We start from the raw sequence: 19,916 nt of genomic DNA, 5'->3' as shown, positions 1-19,916 counted from the left end.
CCTTTTTTTTTTTTTTTTTTTTGATTCACTAAAAACTTTATTATTTCCAATTGTTTTTTCCATTCAAAATTATTTGTTTCGTGGAGCCTCTCAGTGGCTTCAATATTTAATTCCAGTTACAGAATAATTTTTATCTCTGTGTCTGTAAAGCCTTTGTTGCTGTGATATGATTGGACTGACAAGATTATGGAGCATATTAGCTGCTAAAAGCATGGGTAATGTAAGGGTGTACATGGTTCTTCTGTTGTGGCTTTGACTTTCCCTTTTTGTGGTAGGGAGGTTCATTTGTTAAGATCAGAATTGAAGGATATGAAACCGGCAGCAATTTGGCTTAATACACAAGCAACATTCTTGATTATATTTTTCTAACACAACCTTTCCTTTTATGTGAGTTTTACTGATTAAAAATGCTTTGGTTTTGACTTTGCTGCTATGTTAAGTAGTCAATACTCCTGTGTTATACGGTCTCAGACTGCAGGAGTGCCTGATTCTGGCTCTCCTCCTGGTATTTCATAGACTTTCTCATACAGGAGGATTTAGTCACACATCTGTCCGAAGGCAGCTTTGAGGAAGAGCACTTCAGCATGTGGTGGTTTGCATGAGCTGCTGGAAGGCAGTGCAGCTGAGGAGCAAGAGCTAGTGGGGTAGGTGATGATAATCTTAGAGGATGCAGCTCTGTGAATGGAGGAGTGATCCTCCTCTGTTTCACTGCTGACTGCTGCAGGGGTTTTGAGCTGTGTGCTCTGGCACACTAGAGAGCTATGGGAGGCTTTTAAGGTCAGGGCAAAGTGGTCTCTGTGAGTGTGACAAAGCATCCATCAGTTCATCTTCAGCCTCTTGCTGACCTAATTGTGGATCCCAAACATCTCGAAAGGGGGGGGTATCTGTCCCTCTGCCTCTTGCTGCTACATATTCAGGAGTGCAAATTTTCCGGTCAAAACTTCCCACATAACATTGCAACAGGAAAAAAAAAAAATCAAGCCCCAGCGTGACTCAGGGTTGAGATCAAAGGAGAGCAGGTGCCCGAAAGAGTTGAGGCAGTAAATGGCACGGATGAGGATCTTCAACCAATCCATCTTGGCTGGTGTAGACAGGTAAAATTATTGTCATCCTTATTTTCTTAGAGCAAATGGTTAACTCAATACTGGCTCTCACCCACTCAGAGTGAGAGCTAGCTGGAGGCACGGCTTCTGCTGAGACAAAACAATTTCCTACCATGCTTTAGTTCTTCTGCTGTGTTTAGCTTGTGCATCAGGGTTTTTACATGTGTGCAGTACAGATGTTAGCAAGGATACAGTGGTCCTCTAATTAAACAATGCAGGGCTTAAGTTGTCTTCAATATAAGAAGATAGGCAGCGCAATTGATAAGAGGCAATAATATATAAAAAGTGGCTTACCATGCTGAGGGACATCTGCTCATCCTTCATGTGGATTCGGCTCCCTGTAGTGTGGTGGATGATAGCATGAAGTGAGCTCGTGCTGATGCCGTAGGAACTCACTGGATTCTCGAGTAAAGGCGAGGCTGGTAAACTTCAGTCGTCTCATACCACTAACAGGAAGTGGCAACATCCATATTTTTTTAAAAACTTTTCTGTGTTAAATAGGAACCTGAAGTGACTTTATTTGTTGAGCTTCACAGCAAGCGAGTGCTGTGAGAATATAGTAAGACAAAGAGCCCTGAGGCCTTTGCATATGTTTCTGCTGTGCCGTCGTCTCTAAGGAAGAGCATGACTCAGTTACGCTGGCTTGAAATATTCAGAAGTATATTATTTCTCTTGGAACAGAAGGGCTTGGCGCTGCACTCTGTTGGAGATGCCCTGTTTTTCCTAGGCAACAAACTGATAGTAAATTGTTTAGACTTCCTCATGGCTCTTAAATTCCTTCCTGTAACATCCCCTGAAAAAAGGATGGGCACTAGGATATTTTGGGCTGCAAAGATCAGTCCTGCAATGCTCCCGCTGGCAGAGCTGAAGTGGCAGTCAGGCACTAAAGGCAGTGATTTTCACTCTCTGTTGCTCTCACCTCTGAGATGTGTGGCCAAGTGCCAAACCAGCTGTGCTTTCCAGGCGGCTTCCAGCTTTTTTTTCCTCCAGGGTAGGTGAGTCTGGCCTTGAAGAGACAAATGCACGCATGTTCATGCCTCGGCACTTGAAAAGAAAAGAAGCAGTGTCTTATCAACTGCATCGGAGCAAGGAGAGAAGATAAATCCTCTGGAGGTGAAGTTACATGGCATGTAAGCACTTGGAAGGGAAAATGCCATCGCTGGTGCTGGTACAACTCCAACATACTTGACACTTCAGGATCATGCTGTTTCCCAGCCAGAGCTGCTGCTGGGCTTTGCCTGGATTGTGTTGTAGTACTGCTAAAATCTTAGCTTTGGGACTGAAGGTGCCTGTACACCTTGTGTTGGGGAAGGGTAGCCATCTATGTCGTTTCCTTTGGGGTTTTTTGACATGGTGTTGCATCTTCTGTAGTGGGCATTCCATGCAGTTCAGCTAAGGGCTTTCCAAGAGAGAGAAGTGTTTCTGGTTGATTTTGACAAGCAAATGCTATCCTCCTTTTGCAGCTTGGTTCATCCTCACTGCAGCCTCAGGGAGCAGAGTTGCTGAGGGAGGCGGCAACTTTAGCCAGCACAGGGATCCTGCACTGGGACAGGCCTTGTATGTGAGGTCAGGAGGTCCAGTAGCCCCATGGGCAGCTCTGATCTGCCTTCTTCCATGGGCACATGTTCAGTGTGGTTGGATGCCTGCTTATGTTTCTTTTAAACCAAAAGCATGAGCTCTGTGACTAGCTGAGTTTGGGTAATTAGATAAAAATACAGTCAAGATGGATGATATAAGAAATGGAGGTGGTGTGGCAGCGAAGAATGCAGCAAAGCCTGAAAAGAAATAGCTCCAGTTAAATGGTACAGCAGTCACTGCGATAAGGGACTGCAGCTGAGTGAGTCACAGGCTGCTTTGTGCCCTTTTCCCTCCTTGCAAGGGGGTTGGAGCCTGCCAGCGAGACACTCGTGCTGGAAAGGTCAGGTTGCCTGTCTGGGTGGACTCTTGCAACAAACTTGTAAAGCGTTTGCTCAACTCCAGGAAGTCTATTTGCCTTGGACAGCCCGTGCTCCTGGAAGGGTGTCCAGCTCCAAGCGAAGAAGACACTGCTCCTGGGAAAAAACGTCGCTGGCAAGTGTGTTCCCTAACAGGGCTCATGCCTCTTGCCAAAGAAGAAATAATGACTATAAGGATGTGGGTAAATGCAAGACAGCAGTTCTTACAAACAAGGTGGCAAGAAGGAAACAAAGGATAAAGTTGGTACCAGATGAAATTTAACTAAGCAGGAATCCAATGGTTAACTGACAATTTGGCCTTCTCTTTCCCTGTCCTCCTCCTCTGTGGCCTGGTGGCTGCTGCGCAGTGGAGTGGTTATCAGCTGTTGTGTCTCTGGTTGTTCGACACGGTTACTGGAGCTGCCCGGAGCGTGTGCCCTGCACAGCTTGACCTTTCCCGACTGCGGGAGGTAACACCTTGCTTACTTTTGTCTCTTGCTGCTCTGTTCAGTGAATCCACTTGCAGGAACCTTGTAAGGCAATGTGAATGAAGATGTGTCCTGTCTCTGAAGTCTTGTGTCCTTGGCATTTCTTTTTTCATCTGTCAAGAGAAATATTACCTGCACATGCAACTCATTAAATGAGTAACTTGCATATTGCTGTCTTACACTGATGGCACACGTGATATGTAAACAGTATGAATGACAGATTTAATTATAAGAATATTTTTGTTGAATTATGTCACTTGTCCTTGCTTCCACACAGCTTGCAGAGTTCTGTCATCACAGGTATGCTTGCTAAAATACCGTTATCTGGACAGGATGGCAACTAGCAGCTCCATCAAGACATTCCTCAACCTTTTAGGAGGAGGCCCTGTAAGTCCAGTAAAGGCACGTGGCTTTGGAGTCAGTCAAGGAGCTAATTAGAGGCATCTCAGTCTGTTTCAGTGTAATGCCATAAAAAGTGTGTGCTATCTAGAAAGCAGAACATCTGGCGAACAGGCTAATGAGAGCCAGACTGGGGGAGCTCTGAGGCAAATGTAAGAGCTACCCTGTAGAGTTTGTTTATAACTCTTCGAATTTATAGGAGGTTACTAGGTTGTTGGATTTTTAAAAATTATTATTTATTAAAGGAAATGTAGACACCGAAGATCAAACAGTGAGAGTCCCAGTTGACTTCAGTTTGACATAAAATAGCCTGGCTGGGAAGGGTGATTTTTCCCTGGTTCCTGTGAATGTTTTTTGTCCCTTATTCCCCTCTTGGCTCTGCCCTTGAGATCCCCCGTGGCCGCCTAAGTTCCTCCGAACGAGAGGAGTTTGTTTGCTCTCTCAGCCAACGGAGAGTTTTTCCTTCCCCTAAGCAGGGATTTTGTTTTGCAGAAGGAGAGGTTTAGGCTCAGGAAAGTTTATGCTCCTTCTCTTTCTTTCTTTTTTGTTTTTTTGTTTTTTATTGTAATGATGACATATGGAAACTATTTACACAGGAGCATGCTCTGCTGCACTGAATGGAAATGTTGGAGTCCCGGCAGTATCGTTCCGGATGCCTTGTGTAAGCAGCCAGCTGGTTTTGCTTTTTCTTTTTTTCTCTTTTCTTTTTTCCCCCTCCCTCTCTCCCTTTTCAGGGAACGTCTGGGATAAGTTACACAAGTGTGGAAGGAAGCTTTGCCATCTGTGAACAGCTCAGTTCGTTTACTTTGTCATGCCCCTTGTACTGTGAACCTCACAGATAACTATTTTCTTTTTTTTTGTTGGGCGGGAGAAGACTCCTTGCTGTGACTAGTCAGCACTTTGAATCCTTTCCCATTAGTTGTTCATGTTTGCTGGTGAGCACACTCTGGTATATGCCAAAATAAGAGAGCGCATGAAGCCTTGCTTTACCACCACACTCATGTTTAAGAGCTCTTTGTCCCGCAGCTAAGCCTTCCAACAGCTTGCACTTAGAAACATCCTGCCGCTAAAACAGCGATAGGGAAACGATTTAACTGAAGTCTGAGCCACCTTCCTCAGAGGGGAGGGGAGAAAACATTTAGTTCTGCAGAGAGCAGAGGAAAATCTTTTGTGCGTAGCTTTCCCTTGAGGAAGCTGCGAAACTGAGGATCAGCTTTCGGAGGGGAGGGAGGGAGCAACTTCAGATCTGACTTGTCTCCCTCTCCCCAACTCCAAACACAAGCGTGCCCGCTTCCCGATGCGGCGGCTGCCATGCAGTGGAGAGAGCTGCCTGCCATCTACTTTGAGGATTACGGGAGTCCTGTGGAGAGATCCTCCTATCTCATTGAGCTCGATACTAATGGTAAATGCCGTCGGGGATGTTCTGCAGCACGAGCTGAGCGGAGCGGAGCTTGCATTAGTCTGTGTCATTGTTATCATGGGAGCAGCTGAGGAAATTAGCTAGCTGGAGGGCTGCCAAACAAACAGTCAGAGGGTTGCTTTTCAAATTTATTATTATTTTTATTATTATTTATTACCCAGATGATGCTGTTGCCTCAGGGATGCTAGATCAACCTTCTGGTACCTGATGGGGAAGGAGCTGATCCACAAAATGCAGCTCCCCACTGGAACACTTCACCGGTACATTTTCTGTTGTCTGTGCTTAGAAAGATGATGTCTGGTTTAGACAGGAGGAACACATCTTAGTTTCTACAGCTATTTTTCATTTCTGGTTTGCATTGTTGAGTGCTGTTTTGTATTTGCAACCTTGATCTCGCTGGGATCTCTCTTCTGTTTCAGCTGCGAGTCCTCTGTGTGAAATCATAGAATTGTAGAATAGTTTGGTTTGGAGGGGACCTTTAAAGGTCATCTAGTCCAACCCCCCTGCAATGAGCAGGGACATCTTCAACTAGATCAAGTTGCTCAGAGCAACCTGAGAGATGCAGAGAGGGGTCCTGGGTTTTTACTGTGGTGTATCTTTCCCTAGTATTGATCCTTTTCAAACAGAGGTTGGTCTTTGTGAAAGAACTACTTCAGGGTTAAAAGTAGTTTTGGCATCTTTTGGTAGGGTACAGTGTTTTGGTGTTTTGTTTAGTGCTACAAACCTTTGCTGATTTGACCACAGTATGTTTTGAGTTCTTAAATTTTGTGTATACTGTAATGCACCAATAACACCATAATATTGTAAGCAAGCTGCTTAATGTGTCCCTCTTCCCCAAAAGAGCTAGTACAGCCAAGGTGTTGATTCTATGCTTTTTCAATATCCCCTGAACTGTGTGAGGTGAATCACATTTGGATTGTCTCTGAACACTTGCTGTGAGTTCTGGAAAGGCTTGAAACTCCGGCTTCTGTTAACACCATCACAGTTGTTGCTGGTTTGAGCAAGGCATCCTGCAGCCTCGCCCCAGTCACCAGGTAATGAAGGAGCTGTGAGTGACATGCTGTAGAGCTGTCCAGGTGACATCATGGATGGCACATACAGCTCTGGACATCTTCAGACAGCAGGTTATGTGTGATAAGAAGAAGTTACACTCTCTGCTCCGATGTACCTGTCGCTTGTGCCCCTCAGCAAGGTTTGGGGGTGTTTGACAGCTCTGTGCCTGTCTGTGGTACTGCTTGAGGTCTTTGAGGCTGGGGGCTGGAGGCCACTTTGTGCTCTGCCTCTGCTGTGAGCCAGCTTAGTGCCCCACGGAGGGGAAGGCAGGCAGGACGGGGCTGCAGTGTGTTTTGTCTGGCAGCAAACGATCTGTTAGGATAGGAATGATTATTGGAAAATACTTATCTTCTGGGCACTAAAGATCTTCAGCAGTGAGTCCAGGTTCTGATGAAGGTTCTGCTCCTTCTGCAGCTCTGCTAAGCATTAAGTGCAAAAAGGATTTTGCTACCAGGCTGCAGTTGCAGGGAGTCTGTCTTGTTGAAAGACATACACAGTAAAAGATTCATAAATAATAACAAGAACCTTTTAGAGCTCACAATGTAAAGCTTGTGATTTTTGCATATTGCTGTCATCTTTTAGTTAAAAGGTGAACAAACCCAGAAGACTGCCATCCTATTCTGTGGATAAATAAAATCACTGTCATTCTTTTTTTTTTCCAGAACTGTGCACATTCAAGGTATAAAAAGGATGTGGGGGATGAATCTGCCCCATTCAAACATTTGTCCAGGTGTTGAGTGGTATTTTAAGGGTATGGGGGAAGCAAAGAAGAGAAAGAGACTTAAATGCTGCAAGATTCTCACAATCTGAGTATGCAGTCTGGAAAGCCTTCACAAATCCCAGATAATGTTATCTTAATTTGATTTGAGGGTGGAAAAGGCAGCTGTGGCTCTGCACTGGTGAAGGGGTTTCTGCCTCCATCAGTAGTACGCAGTGCCATTTCTCTCAATAGGTGCAGTTTTTGGCAAGGGCTCTCTCTCCACTCCTGAGGGTGTTCTAGAAAGACTGAATCAGTAATTCGATGAGGATTATTTTGTCACAGCAAAGAGATGCAGCAAATCTTCAGCATGGTGTCATGAGAGAGGAAAAGAACCTTGCTGTAATTTTTTCCCACTCTCAGATAACTTCTTGTCAGACAGAACAAGCTACTGCATCACAGCTTTTGTGTTAATAAAAAAGGGGAAATCAGCACTTTTGCACTGGCAAGATCGATTTTACATGTACTCTCTTTGGGAACATGCGGCACTGGAGAAGGGGAGCCTTTACTGAGAGCAAGAACAACCATGTGATTTGGGTAATGATTGTAACTCTGGAGAACTGAGTGCATGGCCACAAGTTTCATGCATGGCCCTAAGCAGGTCTTGCTTCTGTGGGGACTCTGCTCACTATTCTTTGTCAAAGGTCCAAAATAAAAATCCCAGTCCCAGAAAAAGAAACAGAGTGACATTCCCTTTTTGAACAATAATTGTTTCCATGCATGGCTTTCATGTGTCTTAATAACAGTGAGGCTACGTAATGCAAAAAATGGCAAGTATTATGGAGTATATATGTGCCCTGCATAGTTCTTCCATGGGAAGGGCAATATGTATGTGTAGCTATGCTTGGGAGTTGCTTTTTGCAATTGAATTGTATTTTTTAAAAATAAATCTTTAGTTATGGAATCTGATATAAATGTTCGGTAAATGTTTTGTAGTTCTTTACTGGTAAGAAAGACATGCCCTTAGAAGTTTCAAAATCACTCTATGGGATATGAACAGAAATCAGCCTTGCTGTTTGTTTTCGTCAGAGGGATGTTGGTACTTACCTGCATCGAAAAAAGTGTTGCAAAGATGTGTTTAATAACTGTGGAGAGCTCTGAAAAACTAGGCTTTCTACTAAAAATACTGACTGCTGCTTTAGTGTACTATACAGCTTCTATTCTCAGGCTGGTTTCCTTTGCCTCTGGTAGTCCAGTACTCCATTCTTCCATATTCTCTCCTACCACTAAATATGAAAAGGCAGTGCTCCTTTAGCAAGCCCACTTTTATTTTGTGGGTTGGATGTCCTCGGAGACTTCTAGCTGTTAGCTGCCTGTTTATAGTTTATGACTGCTGATAGTGTGCTACGAACATGACAGCACAGATCCCTGAGCCAGAAGACCTGCTTATTGTATTAAATAGGATGCTGTCTCTTTTGATGATCTTCTGGGAGCATTCCCGTGTTGAAGTGCTGAGTTTGAGTGTGTCTCTTAAAAGCTCCTACATGGGAAGAATCAATTTGTCTGTGTACAGCTGCCAGTTTCCTGGGTACTCTGGCACCTCCTGATGCTTGTCTCTGGTCCCAGTGCCTGGCCTGTTTGCCTGCATCCTGATCAATCTCAGCTCGCTTAATTTTAAATCAATTTTTCTCTTATTGTACTGATGCAGATGGAGGTAGCTATGACGTTATTAATGATGCATCCAGCCCTGCTGCAGGGGACTGCTGTGCACAGCAAAGCTCTGCCCGACACAACTGGGAAATGAACTACCAAGAGGCAGCAATCTACCTCCAGGTGAGCCCTGCAGTGGGTGTATTGTGTGAAAAATGGATTTATGGAACTATGGTAGTTCTTGATTATAAGAAACAGACAGCTTCTGTTTTGAGGTCAAAAATTTGGTGCTTTGCAAAGGAATCTGCTTGAGGAGTGGTGATGCTGGAAGCACCTTCAGATGGGCTCTAACAAGTCTAACAAGCTACCCATCCTCTCCCAGTGTCGAGGACTGTAATAGTTGAGGGATTCAGCACATGTTCAGTTCTGGCACCTTGCCACGGATATTTCCTTAACTTGTCACAGGTTGTCATTTCATGTCTTCAGTCGCTCCAGAGCGAATGGTCAGTGCTCTGCTGGAGACATCTCATGTTCTAGAAGTGCAGGTCCTAATCCTGCCTTGGCCACAGGTTTGGTGTGTGGCTCTGGAGTGTTCATTCACCATCAGTCAAGCCCTGCAGGTCATGTAAGACACAAGAGAAGGTAGGGGTCTTGATTTCCGCAGGAAGAAAGCATGTTGAGATTAGGATCAGCCCAGGAGTGAAATTTATGGTCTTTAAAAAGAAAAAAAAACACAACCAACCAACCAAACCCCACCCATGATCCAGTTACAGGAAACACCATCGTTACTTCAGCAAAGGTATATTTTTAAGATCACTGTACAGTGTGGTGAATTACCAGATTAATTACTACCAAACCGGAGCTTCTCCCAGAGCTGTCCAGTCTGAAGTTGCTGGTTCCCTTACTGTGCTTCCTTCCTCCTTCTCTTTGTTCCCTTTCAAAGGCTCTGCACTGCAGCTTGAGATGCTTTGCACCCAGTTAGATTTTTTGCTTAAGCCATTGCAAGGTGATTGAAACGATTTGTTCCTCCCTGCTCCTAGCCCACAGGACTGAGAAGTGTTGCTTCTCTGACATTTTAAAACCGGGTAGGCTCGGACCTTGGTAATACTTCAGCTTTGTCATATGCTAGAGCAGCACTGACAATATAATGGTAGCTCCAGCCCCTCCCAGGCTTTTGTTTAAACTCATGATTATTGGAAATGCTCTGCAAAGGGTCATTGAGTTGCTGCAGTGTCTGATGGTAATGTACGCAGCAGGCTTGGCCCTTCAGATGCAGATTATTCTTGCTGCTGCCTTGACCAATGGTCATGATGACAACGTCCTTGAAATGAAGTAGACATAACTTAAAGAGCATGCAGATTGTTTATTTGAACAGTAGCTGCAGGCAAGAGTGTCTTATCTGAATAAGAGGACTTTGCTGTCCAGCAACGTTTTGAATTGCTTGGCTACCAAGAGGCAGAATTTAGACTATTTTTCATTCTGCAAGTGTGTTTTGTCAGGCGTGAATAAGAATGCCCTGCTGATCTAAGCTAGCGCTCTCTTTGAGGGGGGAGGCTTGCGTTTTATGAAGCTTGCTGCTGGGTTTTGTCCTGCTTGCAATCTGGCTCACTGACCCGGCAGTGTTTATTCTTAAACAGAATGTGAGTTTGCCTGGGAGATGAGTAAATGAGAAGCATTTGAAATGCTCTTCTGAATTGGTCTCAAGAATGCTTCACTTCTTAAAGGAGATCCTGTTTCCTGACCTTGTTATCCACCTGCAATCACAGTTATTCCACTTTGATAGTAATAGCTTACTGTCCTTACAGTAATTGCTTACCTGGGAAGATGTTAATTTAAAAAAAAAAAAAGAAAAAGCCAACTTCTTGTGCATCTGTGTGTCCCAGCTGGGGAAAAAATATCTCTTATGACAATTTCCAAGAGGCAGCAAGTTTCCTCTGAGTGACAAAGGCTCCCTTGCTTAAACCATTGACTCAAGGAAGAGAAGAAGCTGTTGGGTTGTTCTGCATGAAAAACCTCTAAATTCTCACCAAACAAAGTTTCCTCCTAGAGGTAAAAATAGTAATGATGTACCTGTTTAAAAATCAGTTGTAGGCAAACTGTTAAGATGGAGTATCTGACCTTTTAATGTTAATTAAGCTTTCTAGTTAAGAGGGAATGACAAATCAGCATAGAGACTTGTTAATTTTTCATGGAGTCTGTCTTCTCACATTCCTGAAGCAGAAAACACTGCATATACTCCAGTGTTTTCTCCCAGACATTTTGCAAGGCCAAGATAAGGAGGAGCAACTGTCAGCCAGGTGCCCTGGAGCTTATCTCTGTGTTTTCGTGTTCTGTCCTGGAGAAGTTTAATCAAATAAGTCTGTAAACATGGAAGTGGTTGCAAGTAAATGAAGTGCTGTGTTTATGTTGGGATGTTGACTAAAGTTTCTTCACCCAGCTTTATAAACTTTCATCACTCTTCCTCATTTTGAAAAGGCTCAAGGGTTTCTGAAGTAGGAGTTTGTGGATATTAATGAGTTTCATTACTGAAATATGCTTATGAACAGAAGGGGATATCCCTTGTGTGTAGAGTTCACTCCTCAATAAACAGATCAATGTCAGGCTGTAAAGTGGGAATAGTCTGTTGGGAATTGTATCTTGTTCTTATGAAAGTCTGCGTTCTTCATGTGGAAAGTTTTGTTGTAGTACTGAGAGTCACTAATGCTGTTCTCTTCTTTATTCCTGCTGCCCTAGGAAGGAGAAAATAATGATAAGTTCTTCACTCACCCCAAAAATGCCAAAGCACTTGCTGCCTACCTCTTTGCACACAATCACCTTTTCTACCTAATGGAGCTGAGCACAGCACTGCTTCTCTTGTTGCTGTCTCTCTGCGAGGCGCCAGCTGTTCCTATGCTCCGTCTTGGCATCTTTGTAAGTACTTTGGGGTGAAATGAAGAAGTTTGCCTGTTTTGCAGTGGTGGGGAAGAGGAAAAAGAAGGCTAAACATAGAGGAAGAAGTCAGCAGTAGTAGGAAAAAAACCCTACCTGGCTTGTTCTGCAAATTGGTGACAGCAGATGTGCCAGCCGGCAAAACATCCTTTTTTCATCTGATGTGCATAGACCACGATGAAAGTGACACTTACTTCATATGTCAGTTTTTATAGTTCTTAAATTTTGTAACTGAGAGTGTGTGGTTTTTCCCTTTTTCTTGAGATAACTCAAGGATTTGTGTGCTTTGATGGAGTGGTTTTAAAGCCATCGCAGGGTTGGTACCGTTATCTCAGCACCACCACTGGTTCCTAGAACACAAACAGATCTCAGTCTGGGACAGGTTGCTAAACCTTCTCCTGTCCTCTCCTCCCAGTGTTTTTAATGTGTGTGTGACTGACGTGAAGTTTCGTGTCTAACCTTCATAAAATGCAGGTTGAGAGAAGGGGTGCACAAACTGGTGTATACGGTTGTCAGTCTACAACCACTTCAGGAGGTACCGCTGTCAGGCACACTGCTAGGAGCTGCTGTTGCTGGAGGGAGAATCTACATCTGCTTTTGGAGCTGTTAATGGCACCCTGGGGCTATGCCAGGGGTGTAGAACAGCCATGACAACCTTGGGGACAAAGCATTCCTCAAAATGAGTCAGGGCTGCATAACTCAGTTTGGGTTTTGAGCTGTGACTAAAGCTGAGGTTGTAAGAAAATGCTATTATTGTCTTTGTGGTGCATTTTGCATCTTCCAGCAGAGAAGGGGTCCATCAGCACTGCCAAAAGCTGTGTTCTGTTCCAGAGCTTGATCAGGACCCTGTCTGTGGTTGTCCAGAATATCTATTTCAAGAGATAACCGAAGAGTTTTCTATTCCATGTGAATTCTCTGTGAATTCTCTCTGCCCAGCAGTTTTTATTCCTGTATTTCACTAAAGAAATTCCAGTCTCAAACTTTATTAAAAGGTTTTTGCTGCAGTTGCCCTTTTTCAAATATATCAATACATTTTTCTGATGTGTTGTTCAAATCCAAGAGGGTTGTGGATATCCAGGAAATTCTGGGCTGATACTGAATAGAGGAAAATTCTATGGGCTTTAATAAAATCACAAAGCAATAAATATAGCAACTTTGAAAGACAGAGTGCTGTGCTAGCTTTAATGGTGGCCTTGGGTTTTCCTGCATGTCACAGAACTGTACTCAGACTGTTGTGAAACCCACATGCTTGAAAAAAGGGCAGAAATGTGGCCTCTGATGTGCTGCTGTTTGTAGTCACAAGCCCTGGTTTAAGCTGTGCTGTATTGTCACAGGTCCATGCAACCTTGGAGCTGTTTGCGTTAATTGTAGTAGTCTTTGAACTCTCAATGAAGATGAGGTGGCTGGGCTTCCAAACCTTTATCAGGCACAAAAGGACTATGGTGAAGGTAAGTTGTCTCTGATTGTCAGTGTTTCTCCTTCAGCATCTTTGGGAACCAAAGAACCAGATTAAATATTGGCCTGCAGTATAACAGGGATGATTTAGCCATGTGTCCCAGCTGCCAAATGATTCATGTGAGACCTCTAAGCGCTCAGAGACACCTCCCATCCTTAAAGTGTCCACATAAATGGATGGTTAGTGAGAGCTTTGCCTTTCCCAAAAGGAGTCTGCAGCTTTGCCTCTCATTAAACCCCTTTTTTGCAGACTTGTGTGCTGTTTGTACAGTTCATAGAAGCCATCGTGGTGTTAGTGCGCCAAACCTCACACGTCCGGATAACGAGAGCTCTGCGCTGTATCTTCTTGGTGGACTGCCGGTACTGTGGTGCTGTCAGAAGGTGAGTGCTCAGCTGGCTGGGTTCCTGCTGTCATGCCTGGGACTGGGGTGAAGGAAATGCAAGCATCTCGGGAAAATGTGTCTTTTGTGGCCATATCAGATCTCAGAGATTTTCTGGAATTGCGACACAAGCGTAGCTAGTGTCTTGCTGATGTAAGGGAATTTCATACGTAGTAGCTTTGGATGTGCTCATGGTGCACGGTGCTTATGTGTGCTGCCCCGAGCTGTATAAACTACCTCAGAGAGCACAACATGTGAACATGGCTGTATTGTTTCTGGCTCCTCGGTTTACCTGTAAACTTCACAATGAATCACAGGACTAGCCTTTAGTCTGGAGAAGGAAAGTTGACAGGGTGACATTCGTATTGTTTGCAGTACCTGAGAGCTGACTGCAAAGGATGGATAGGTAGCTTGGAAACAATCTTAATTTACTTAGCTTTCTGCTTTTAGTCCTTGGAGGGAGTGGAAAGTAAGTCCTCAAGTATGGTGTGTTGGGGTTTTTTTCTCTGCCAACCTGGAGGAGAAAACATGCAAGTTTTAGTTTATCAATGTTTTGTTATTTTTCAGAAATCTGCGACAGATCTTCCAGTCCCTCCCCCCATTTATTGATATTCTTCTCCTCCTGCTTTTCTTCATGGTGATTTTTGCCATCCTGGGTGAGTTGTATTTACAGAAGTTATGAAGTTGTTATCCAAAAGCAACACAAATAGCCTGGATGAATATAAAGCTGATCAGATTCAGAGTCCTGCCAGGATCTTCCATTTGCCCCATTTCATCTGCAGTCATCTGGAAGGCAGAATTAAAGATCCAAAACATCTAGAAGCTGGGTGTTTGATTTTGAGACAAAGGTCCTTTTGACCTCTTCAGGAGGATAGTCTGTGGTGTGTGTGGTTGTGGTTTCCAAGTTCTGTTTCCATCAACTACTCCTCAATCTTGTAAGTTTAGTCTACATTCCTGCGAATGCATGTGTCTGTGGTGTACCTGCTACAGTCCTATACTCAAACCATCCCCAGAAAGTGTATTTTCCAAAACCATCAGCGACATGCCAGTGACATGTATTGGCAAATCTATATGGAGAAGGCCTTCCAGATACTCTCCTCTTTATGGTGTCAGAGGGGGCTTACTCTTAGTGTGACCTTCTCTGTGGGAACAGAGGCTCACCACTCTGCTGCTTGACATTAAACAGACTTTATTTTTGTTTGTTCTTTCCCCCTTTCTTCTCTTCTGTACCTTCTCTGCGGCTTCTCTAGGTTTTTACTTGTTTTCTCCTAACCACTCGGATCCGGTGAGTATCGCTGATTCTTTCAGCTGATGCTTGAGTCCCATTTTGATGTGCTTAAGAATCAGACAGGACTGTGTAGATGTACCTTACTGCTGTGTGGTGGCCTGGCAGGCCAGATGCTAGCTGGTCAGAGTTGCTTGGCAGTGTTACCCTGGCTTACACCCTGCTGGGAGGGAAGGCTGTGCAGAGAACTTACTCAAAGACAGGGTGTCCCAAAGGGAACATTCCCAGAGTTGGTGTCATAATTCAGCCAAACAAGCCACCTGATGCTGTGCCAAGGGGAGGAAGGTATCTGGGTGAAAGCTTGGCTGCCTCAGACCGTGACTGTCAGAGTCTAGCAGACACTCGTTCCTGCTGCTGCCCAGTCTGTACCTTACTGGGAGTAACTACTGCAAAAATGTGTAGAGGAGCTATTAATTGTTTTAACTCTTCACATGCCATCTCTCAGGAACCTTTAAAAAGGACCAATGCTGAAGTATCCTTTCCCTAGGGAGGCATCAGGGAGTTGTAGAAGTGCCTATATGCAAGTGGAGGGTGGGATGGTTGGTTGGTTTTTGAATGAAATGTCACTATGAAATTCTGCTTGCATTTGGTCATGGGAGTTTTTTCTTTCAGTATTTCAATACCTTAGAGAACAGCCTTGTGAATCTCTTCGTGCTTTTGACCACTTCGAAGTAAGTTTGTGCTTTTCTAGCTCAGTCTTTCCCTTTGTCCCCAAAGAAGTCTAGCAGAGCCAAGATCTTATTTCCAGAAATGCTCTGTCTCCAAATGTCACCCCTTTCCTCTTCATGACAGAGAGATTTCCTGGGTCAGCCTGCATGGGAAGAACTGGTATTTCATTTTGCTTTAGGACACTGTGACCTCAGATGCAGCGTTATCTCTAAGCGTCTCAGACCACTCCATCAGTGTGAGGGCAATAAGAGGGGAAACAGCTTTATTAGGCCTTGGTCCAAGAAAGGACAGTTTCTATTTGTGCTCCTTTGTCAGCTGACAGTTTGCTGTTGTGAAGTATCTTCCTATTACTCTGTTTCAGTTCACCTATCTGCTAGGAAAGGGGGATAACAACAGTGGGTAAATATTGATCTGCTGTCAGGGAGAGCTCTGAGGATTAAGAAATTAGCAAAGGATGGAATAAACCTTAGGCTGTAACACTCTTACACCAAGGCTGTATTGCTGTCGTTGCTAAGTTTCAAAGCACAACCCTTAACCATGTTACAAATCCCCTTTGCCCATCTGATTTTTGGGATGTGCAGGAATGTGCTTTTCATACTTCTTCACCGTGTCTCCACGTTCTTGCTCCTTGTTGCTAGGTGCAAACTTCTGTGTCATGAGCTTACGTTTTGCAGAAATGCACAGATCTATGGATGTGGGTTTACACAGACACCTGTGTCCTCTGCTCTTGCCTTTGTAGTGGGAAGTGTAGCATGAGCTATTTGGTGCTTAAACTTCTGTCTTTTTCGGGTGCAGTTTCCCTGATGTGATGATGCCATCTTATGCCCGGAACCCCTGGTCCTGTGTCTTCTTCATAGTGTATCTCTCCATTGAGCTGTACTTCATCATGAACTTGGTGAGTCCCCTGATGAAGCACTTGATTTCTCTCCACCTGACTTTAGAGTTCATTGCCCAATGGGGTCTTCCTCATTCCCAAGAGTGCTCTGTAATAATCTGAGACCCTTTGGCAGAATACTTGGCTACAGTAGGAGTCTTTTAATGTTTAACCACAAGGAATTGAACTAAATCACAGAAAATGGAATGATAGGAGTATCTTTCAACTTCTCTCACATTAATATCATGCTTGGAGTGACATACTCAGTTGCATGAAATTTACTGTCCTTTTCTGTCTTAATTATTTATCATAAAATGGCATTTTATTAGCTGGGCTTGCCTAAAATACTTTGTAAATCAGTTTGAAGGGGATGGAATTACTGAGAGGACTTGAAGAGTGCTGATAACTGCAGTATGAGAGCATGGCTACTGTGCTGGCTCTGCTTTCTGCAGCATCTAGGACAGGGCCAAGGCCAGCTCAGGTGAGCCTGTGAGTGGTGGAAAAGGTGTTGTCAAAGGAGTTGAATTCTGCAACTCAAAATGAGTGGTTTGATGCTTGTAATGGGCTTGGATTTCACTGCTGCTGTCCTAGATGGAGGGTTAGTTTTGACATGTGTTTGCCAAAGCTCCTGTGGAAGGGTGAGTCCAGAAAGCCGCCCTCAAAACCCTCTTTCCAGAAGAGATCAGGGCATTTAAACAAACCTTTTAGTACTGTTTTCGGTCAGCATGTGGGGGGTTTACCCTTAGCTCTTAAAACCACTATCGAGTGTTAGAAGGTCAGAAACATCTGGACCCCTTCCGAAAAGTAGATCAGTGTGTGTGCAGTGGGCTTGATAATCCTTTTGTGGGATCCCTTTGTGGCCCACGGGCCCTTACTGCCTCTGTTCTGCCTCAGGCACTGTCGCGCTTAGTAAATTCCTCCTGCAGGTGATCTCTGGGATGCTCCTGCCTGTCTCAGGTCACCACAGATATAAGGATCATCCCTGTCTTCTCTCTGCAGCTTCTCGCTGTTGTGTTTGACACCTTCAATGACATCGAGAAGAGGAAGTTTAAGTCCTTGCTGCTGCACAAGCGCACGGCCATACAGCACGCCTACCGCTTGCTGATCACCAAGCAGGTACGGGCCCTGCAGGGAGGCTGAGAGCAGCCCAGCAGGAGGGCAGGTCGGCAGTGCTTTAGGAACACCAGTGCTCTGGAGTGTTTAAAGACCGTGTTCCAGAAGAGATGATTTATGTCTGTTGGCTGGAGTCAGACTCACCAAGGGCTGCTGTTTTTTCATTTGTGTAACTTGTTTATATCTGTTTCTGGAGAAAACACAACGTAGTCTGAATTTCAGCCCCATGTGAGGTTATGGAAGTGTCTTGCTAAAATGAGTGAAGTTTATCCTGGAAAGCATGCAATCATTGATTCCTCTCTGATTCAGCGTGGGTCTTGCTTGAGGACTTGCTTCTCAATTAGAGGAGGGGTGGGTTATACTTGCGAAGGTACAGTACAGTTGCTAGAAACCACATGAGTAAATGGTACAGAAACAGAAGTCATTCATGCACAAACAACTCTTTACAGGGACAGAGCACTGGGGGAGAGGGTTGATTTCTTGCTTAATTTGTGAAGCAGCAAGAGAAATAGGGCCCAAAAATAACCTACTTCTAGTAGATCAGTTCATGTTTAGGGCACATTTATTATATGAACAGTTCCTGAGGAATAGCTGATAGTCTTTAAAAAGTGCCAGTAATGGGATGTTAGGTTGTCTACTAATTTCCCAAGAAGAGTGGTTGAACTCTGTCCCTTGGGGTGTCTGGTTGGACAGTTTTCACATGATAGGGCAACAGGGAACAGCTCTGCATTTGCTGGAGGGACTGACTGCTAGGAGAGCTTTCTGATCTCTGGGATAAGCTCAGTAGTAGCTTAGGGTACTTTTGGGGCTTAGTTGTAATGGCATCTTATGATAACGTCAGATCCTGATTAAAACAAATCCGGAGTGAGAATTAAATATACTAGCCTCTACGTGCTTCTGCCTGATGTCGCTGCTTATGACAACATTCCCTTGTTTCTAGAGGCCGTCTGGAATTTCCTTCAAGCACTTTGAAGGGCTGTTGCGGTTTTACAAGCCTCGGATGTGTGCCAGAGAGCGATATCTCACTTTCAAAGCACTGAATCAAAGCAATACTCCTTTAGTCAGGTAGGATGGTCTTACTGCTGCACCCAGAGCAGGGAGGTTGCATCACTCTCTGAAGCTAGGCTGTGCTTCATTGAGGATGGCTGGGTTTTATGGAAGGAAATTTGTCTGGGATGTGGGAATAGACTTATGTGATGGAAAGGATTTGTCTGGGAAGCAGGGAGCTTGGAGGGGGGAAGTACCCTGAGAGTTGAGGTTTTTCTGCGGAGGTGATGGAGTTCCTGCCTGCCCTCTTGTGGATACAGCGCTCTTCTGGCAGTCACCAGGCAGCCGCTGCTCCCCACCTCCCCTGCCAGAACAGAGGAGCGAGAAATTGAGGAACAGCATTAGAGCCTGCAAGGAGCATTTCTTCACACAGTGCGGCCTCGCAGTTTAACAAGTTTTTGTTTTTTCCAGCAGCTGGCTGTGTCCCCCAGGGTTTTGTTAATTAAAATCTGGTTCTGCTGGTGCTTTCAGGACTGTCATCCTCTGTGTTATGAGGCAGAGAATTGCCATTCTGGTGGGTGGGTGCAGCTAACTTCAGCCAGCATGGAAGTGGAGGGAATTAGAGCAGGAGACCTTCTCTTCCTTTTCCTTTGTTCTGGCCACAGACAGACTCAGAATGAGTCTCCCATTAAACTGGTGCCGATGCTTCTCCTTAAAGTCAAGTGCCACAGAGAAGTATTGAAAATGGCATAGGGAGAAAGGCTGAGTTTTTAAATTTAGGCACGTAATGACACCAGTAAGAGTCTGAGAAGTTCAGCATCCTCTCTTTCAGATGCCTGAAAGCTGTTATAGGCCTGACCCTGAGCACCTAGACAGGCACTTACGTTATATGAGTTTCTTTGCTTTCATGTCCTTTTTCAAATTTCGATGTTACTTTGAAAAGAAAATGTGCAAAGATGTTAGAAAAGGACTGTACGAGTAATTAAGACAGTCCAAGACTTCTTCTAGAAGAGTAGAACAGTGTCTCTCCCTGGGAGTTTGCTATCTAAGCTTGAGGTCTTTCCTGTCAGTGGTAGAATTCTGGAGTTCAGTAGAGTCAGAATTTCCTTTGCGGGCTGTAGTGTTACAGAAAGAAGAAAGGCTTTGCACCCTGCTCTGGCTGTTGTCAGTCAGTAACCTTTGGCCAGACTGGGAAGAGGTCAGTGTTGAGTATACCAACTGTGGCTGCAGTTCTAATAAGGAGTTAATAACTTCCAGGGACTCTCTGATGATGATGCCTGACAAGGACAATTAAGGATCTAATCAACTCCAAGGCTCTGATCAGATGCTTCTTTCTGTTTTGCAGTCTAAAGGATTTTTACAATTTCTATGAAGTTGTTGGCTTAAAATGGAAGGTGAGTATTTTTTGGGTGGAGAAGATGGGAAATGTGTGTGGGAGGGAGAGCAAAGGAGGCCGGTGATTGAAGAGAAGGTGAGTAAGA

At 44.4% G+C, this 19,916-nt stretch overlaps 1 protein-coding gene across 3 annotated transcripts in view; it reads left to right on the top strand.

Moving 5' to 3' along the window:
- The window catches only part of TPCN1 (two pore segment channel 1), a 48,037-nt gene that overhangs the window by 12,541 nt on the left and 15,580 nt on the right, over positions 1-19,916 (top strand). Inside the window, exons 1-12 of one of the 3 annotated variants that reach the window (XM_026859626.1) lie at positions 628-644; positions 8,803-8,927; positions 11,478-11,654; positions 13,007-13,120; positions 13,378-13,508; positions 14,075-14,163; positions 14,758-14,792; positions 15,405-15,463; positions 16,257-16,356; positions 17,335-17,451; positions 18,389-18,513; positions 19,781-19,829. In XM_026859626.1, the coding sequence (XP_026715427.1) occupies positions 8,895-8,927; positions 11,478-11,654; positions 13,007-13,120; positions 13,378-13,508; positions 14,075-14,163; positions 14,758-14,792; positions 15,405-15,463; positions 16,257-16,356; positions 17,335-17,451; positions 18,389-18,513; positions 19,781-19,829 (1,029 nt within the window). In that variant the 5' untranslated portion in view covers positions 628-644; positions 8,803-8,894. Of the gene's footprint in view, positions 1-627; positions 645-5,245; positions 5,327-8,802; positions 8,928-11,477; positions 11,655-13,006; positions 13,121-13,377; positions 13,509-14,074; positions 14,164-14,757; positions 14,793-15,404; positions 15,464-16,256; positions 16,357-17,334; positions 17,452-18,388; positions 18,514-19,780; positions 19,830-19,916 lie in introns of those variants that run through there. The other 2 variants (XM_026859625.1, XM_026859624.1) reach the window with 2 other exon arrangements.

Source organism: Athene cunicularia (genome assembly GCF_003259725.1).
Source record: "Athene cunicularia isolate RWA chromosome 15 unlocalized genomic scaffold, athCun1 chr15_part1, whole genome shotgun sequence".
In the NCBI taxonomy this organism is placed as follows: domain Eukaryota; kingdom Metazoa; phylum Chordata; class Aves; order Strigiformes; family Strigidae; genus Athene; species Athene cunicularia.
The sequence above is the reverse complement of the archived record's forward strand: the minus strand, read 5'-3'. Positions and strand labels throughout refer to the sequence as shown.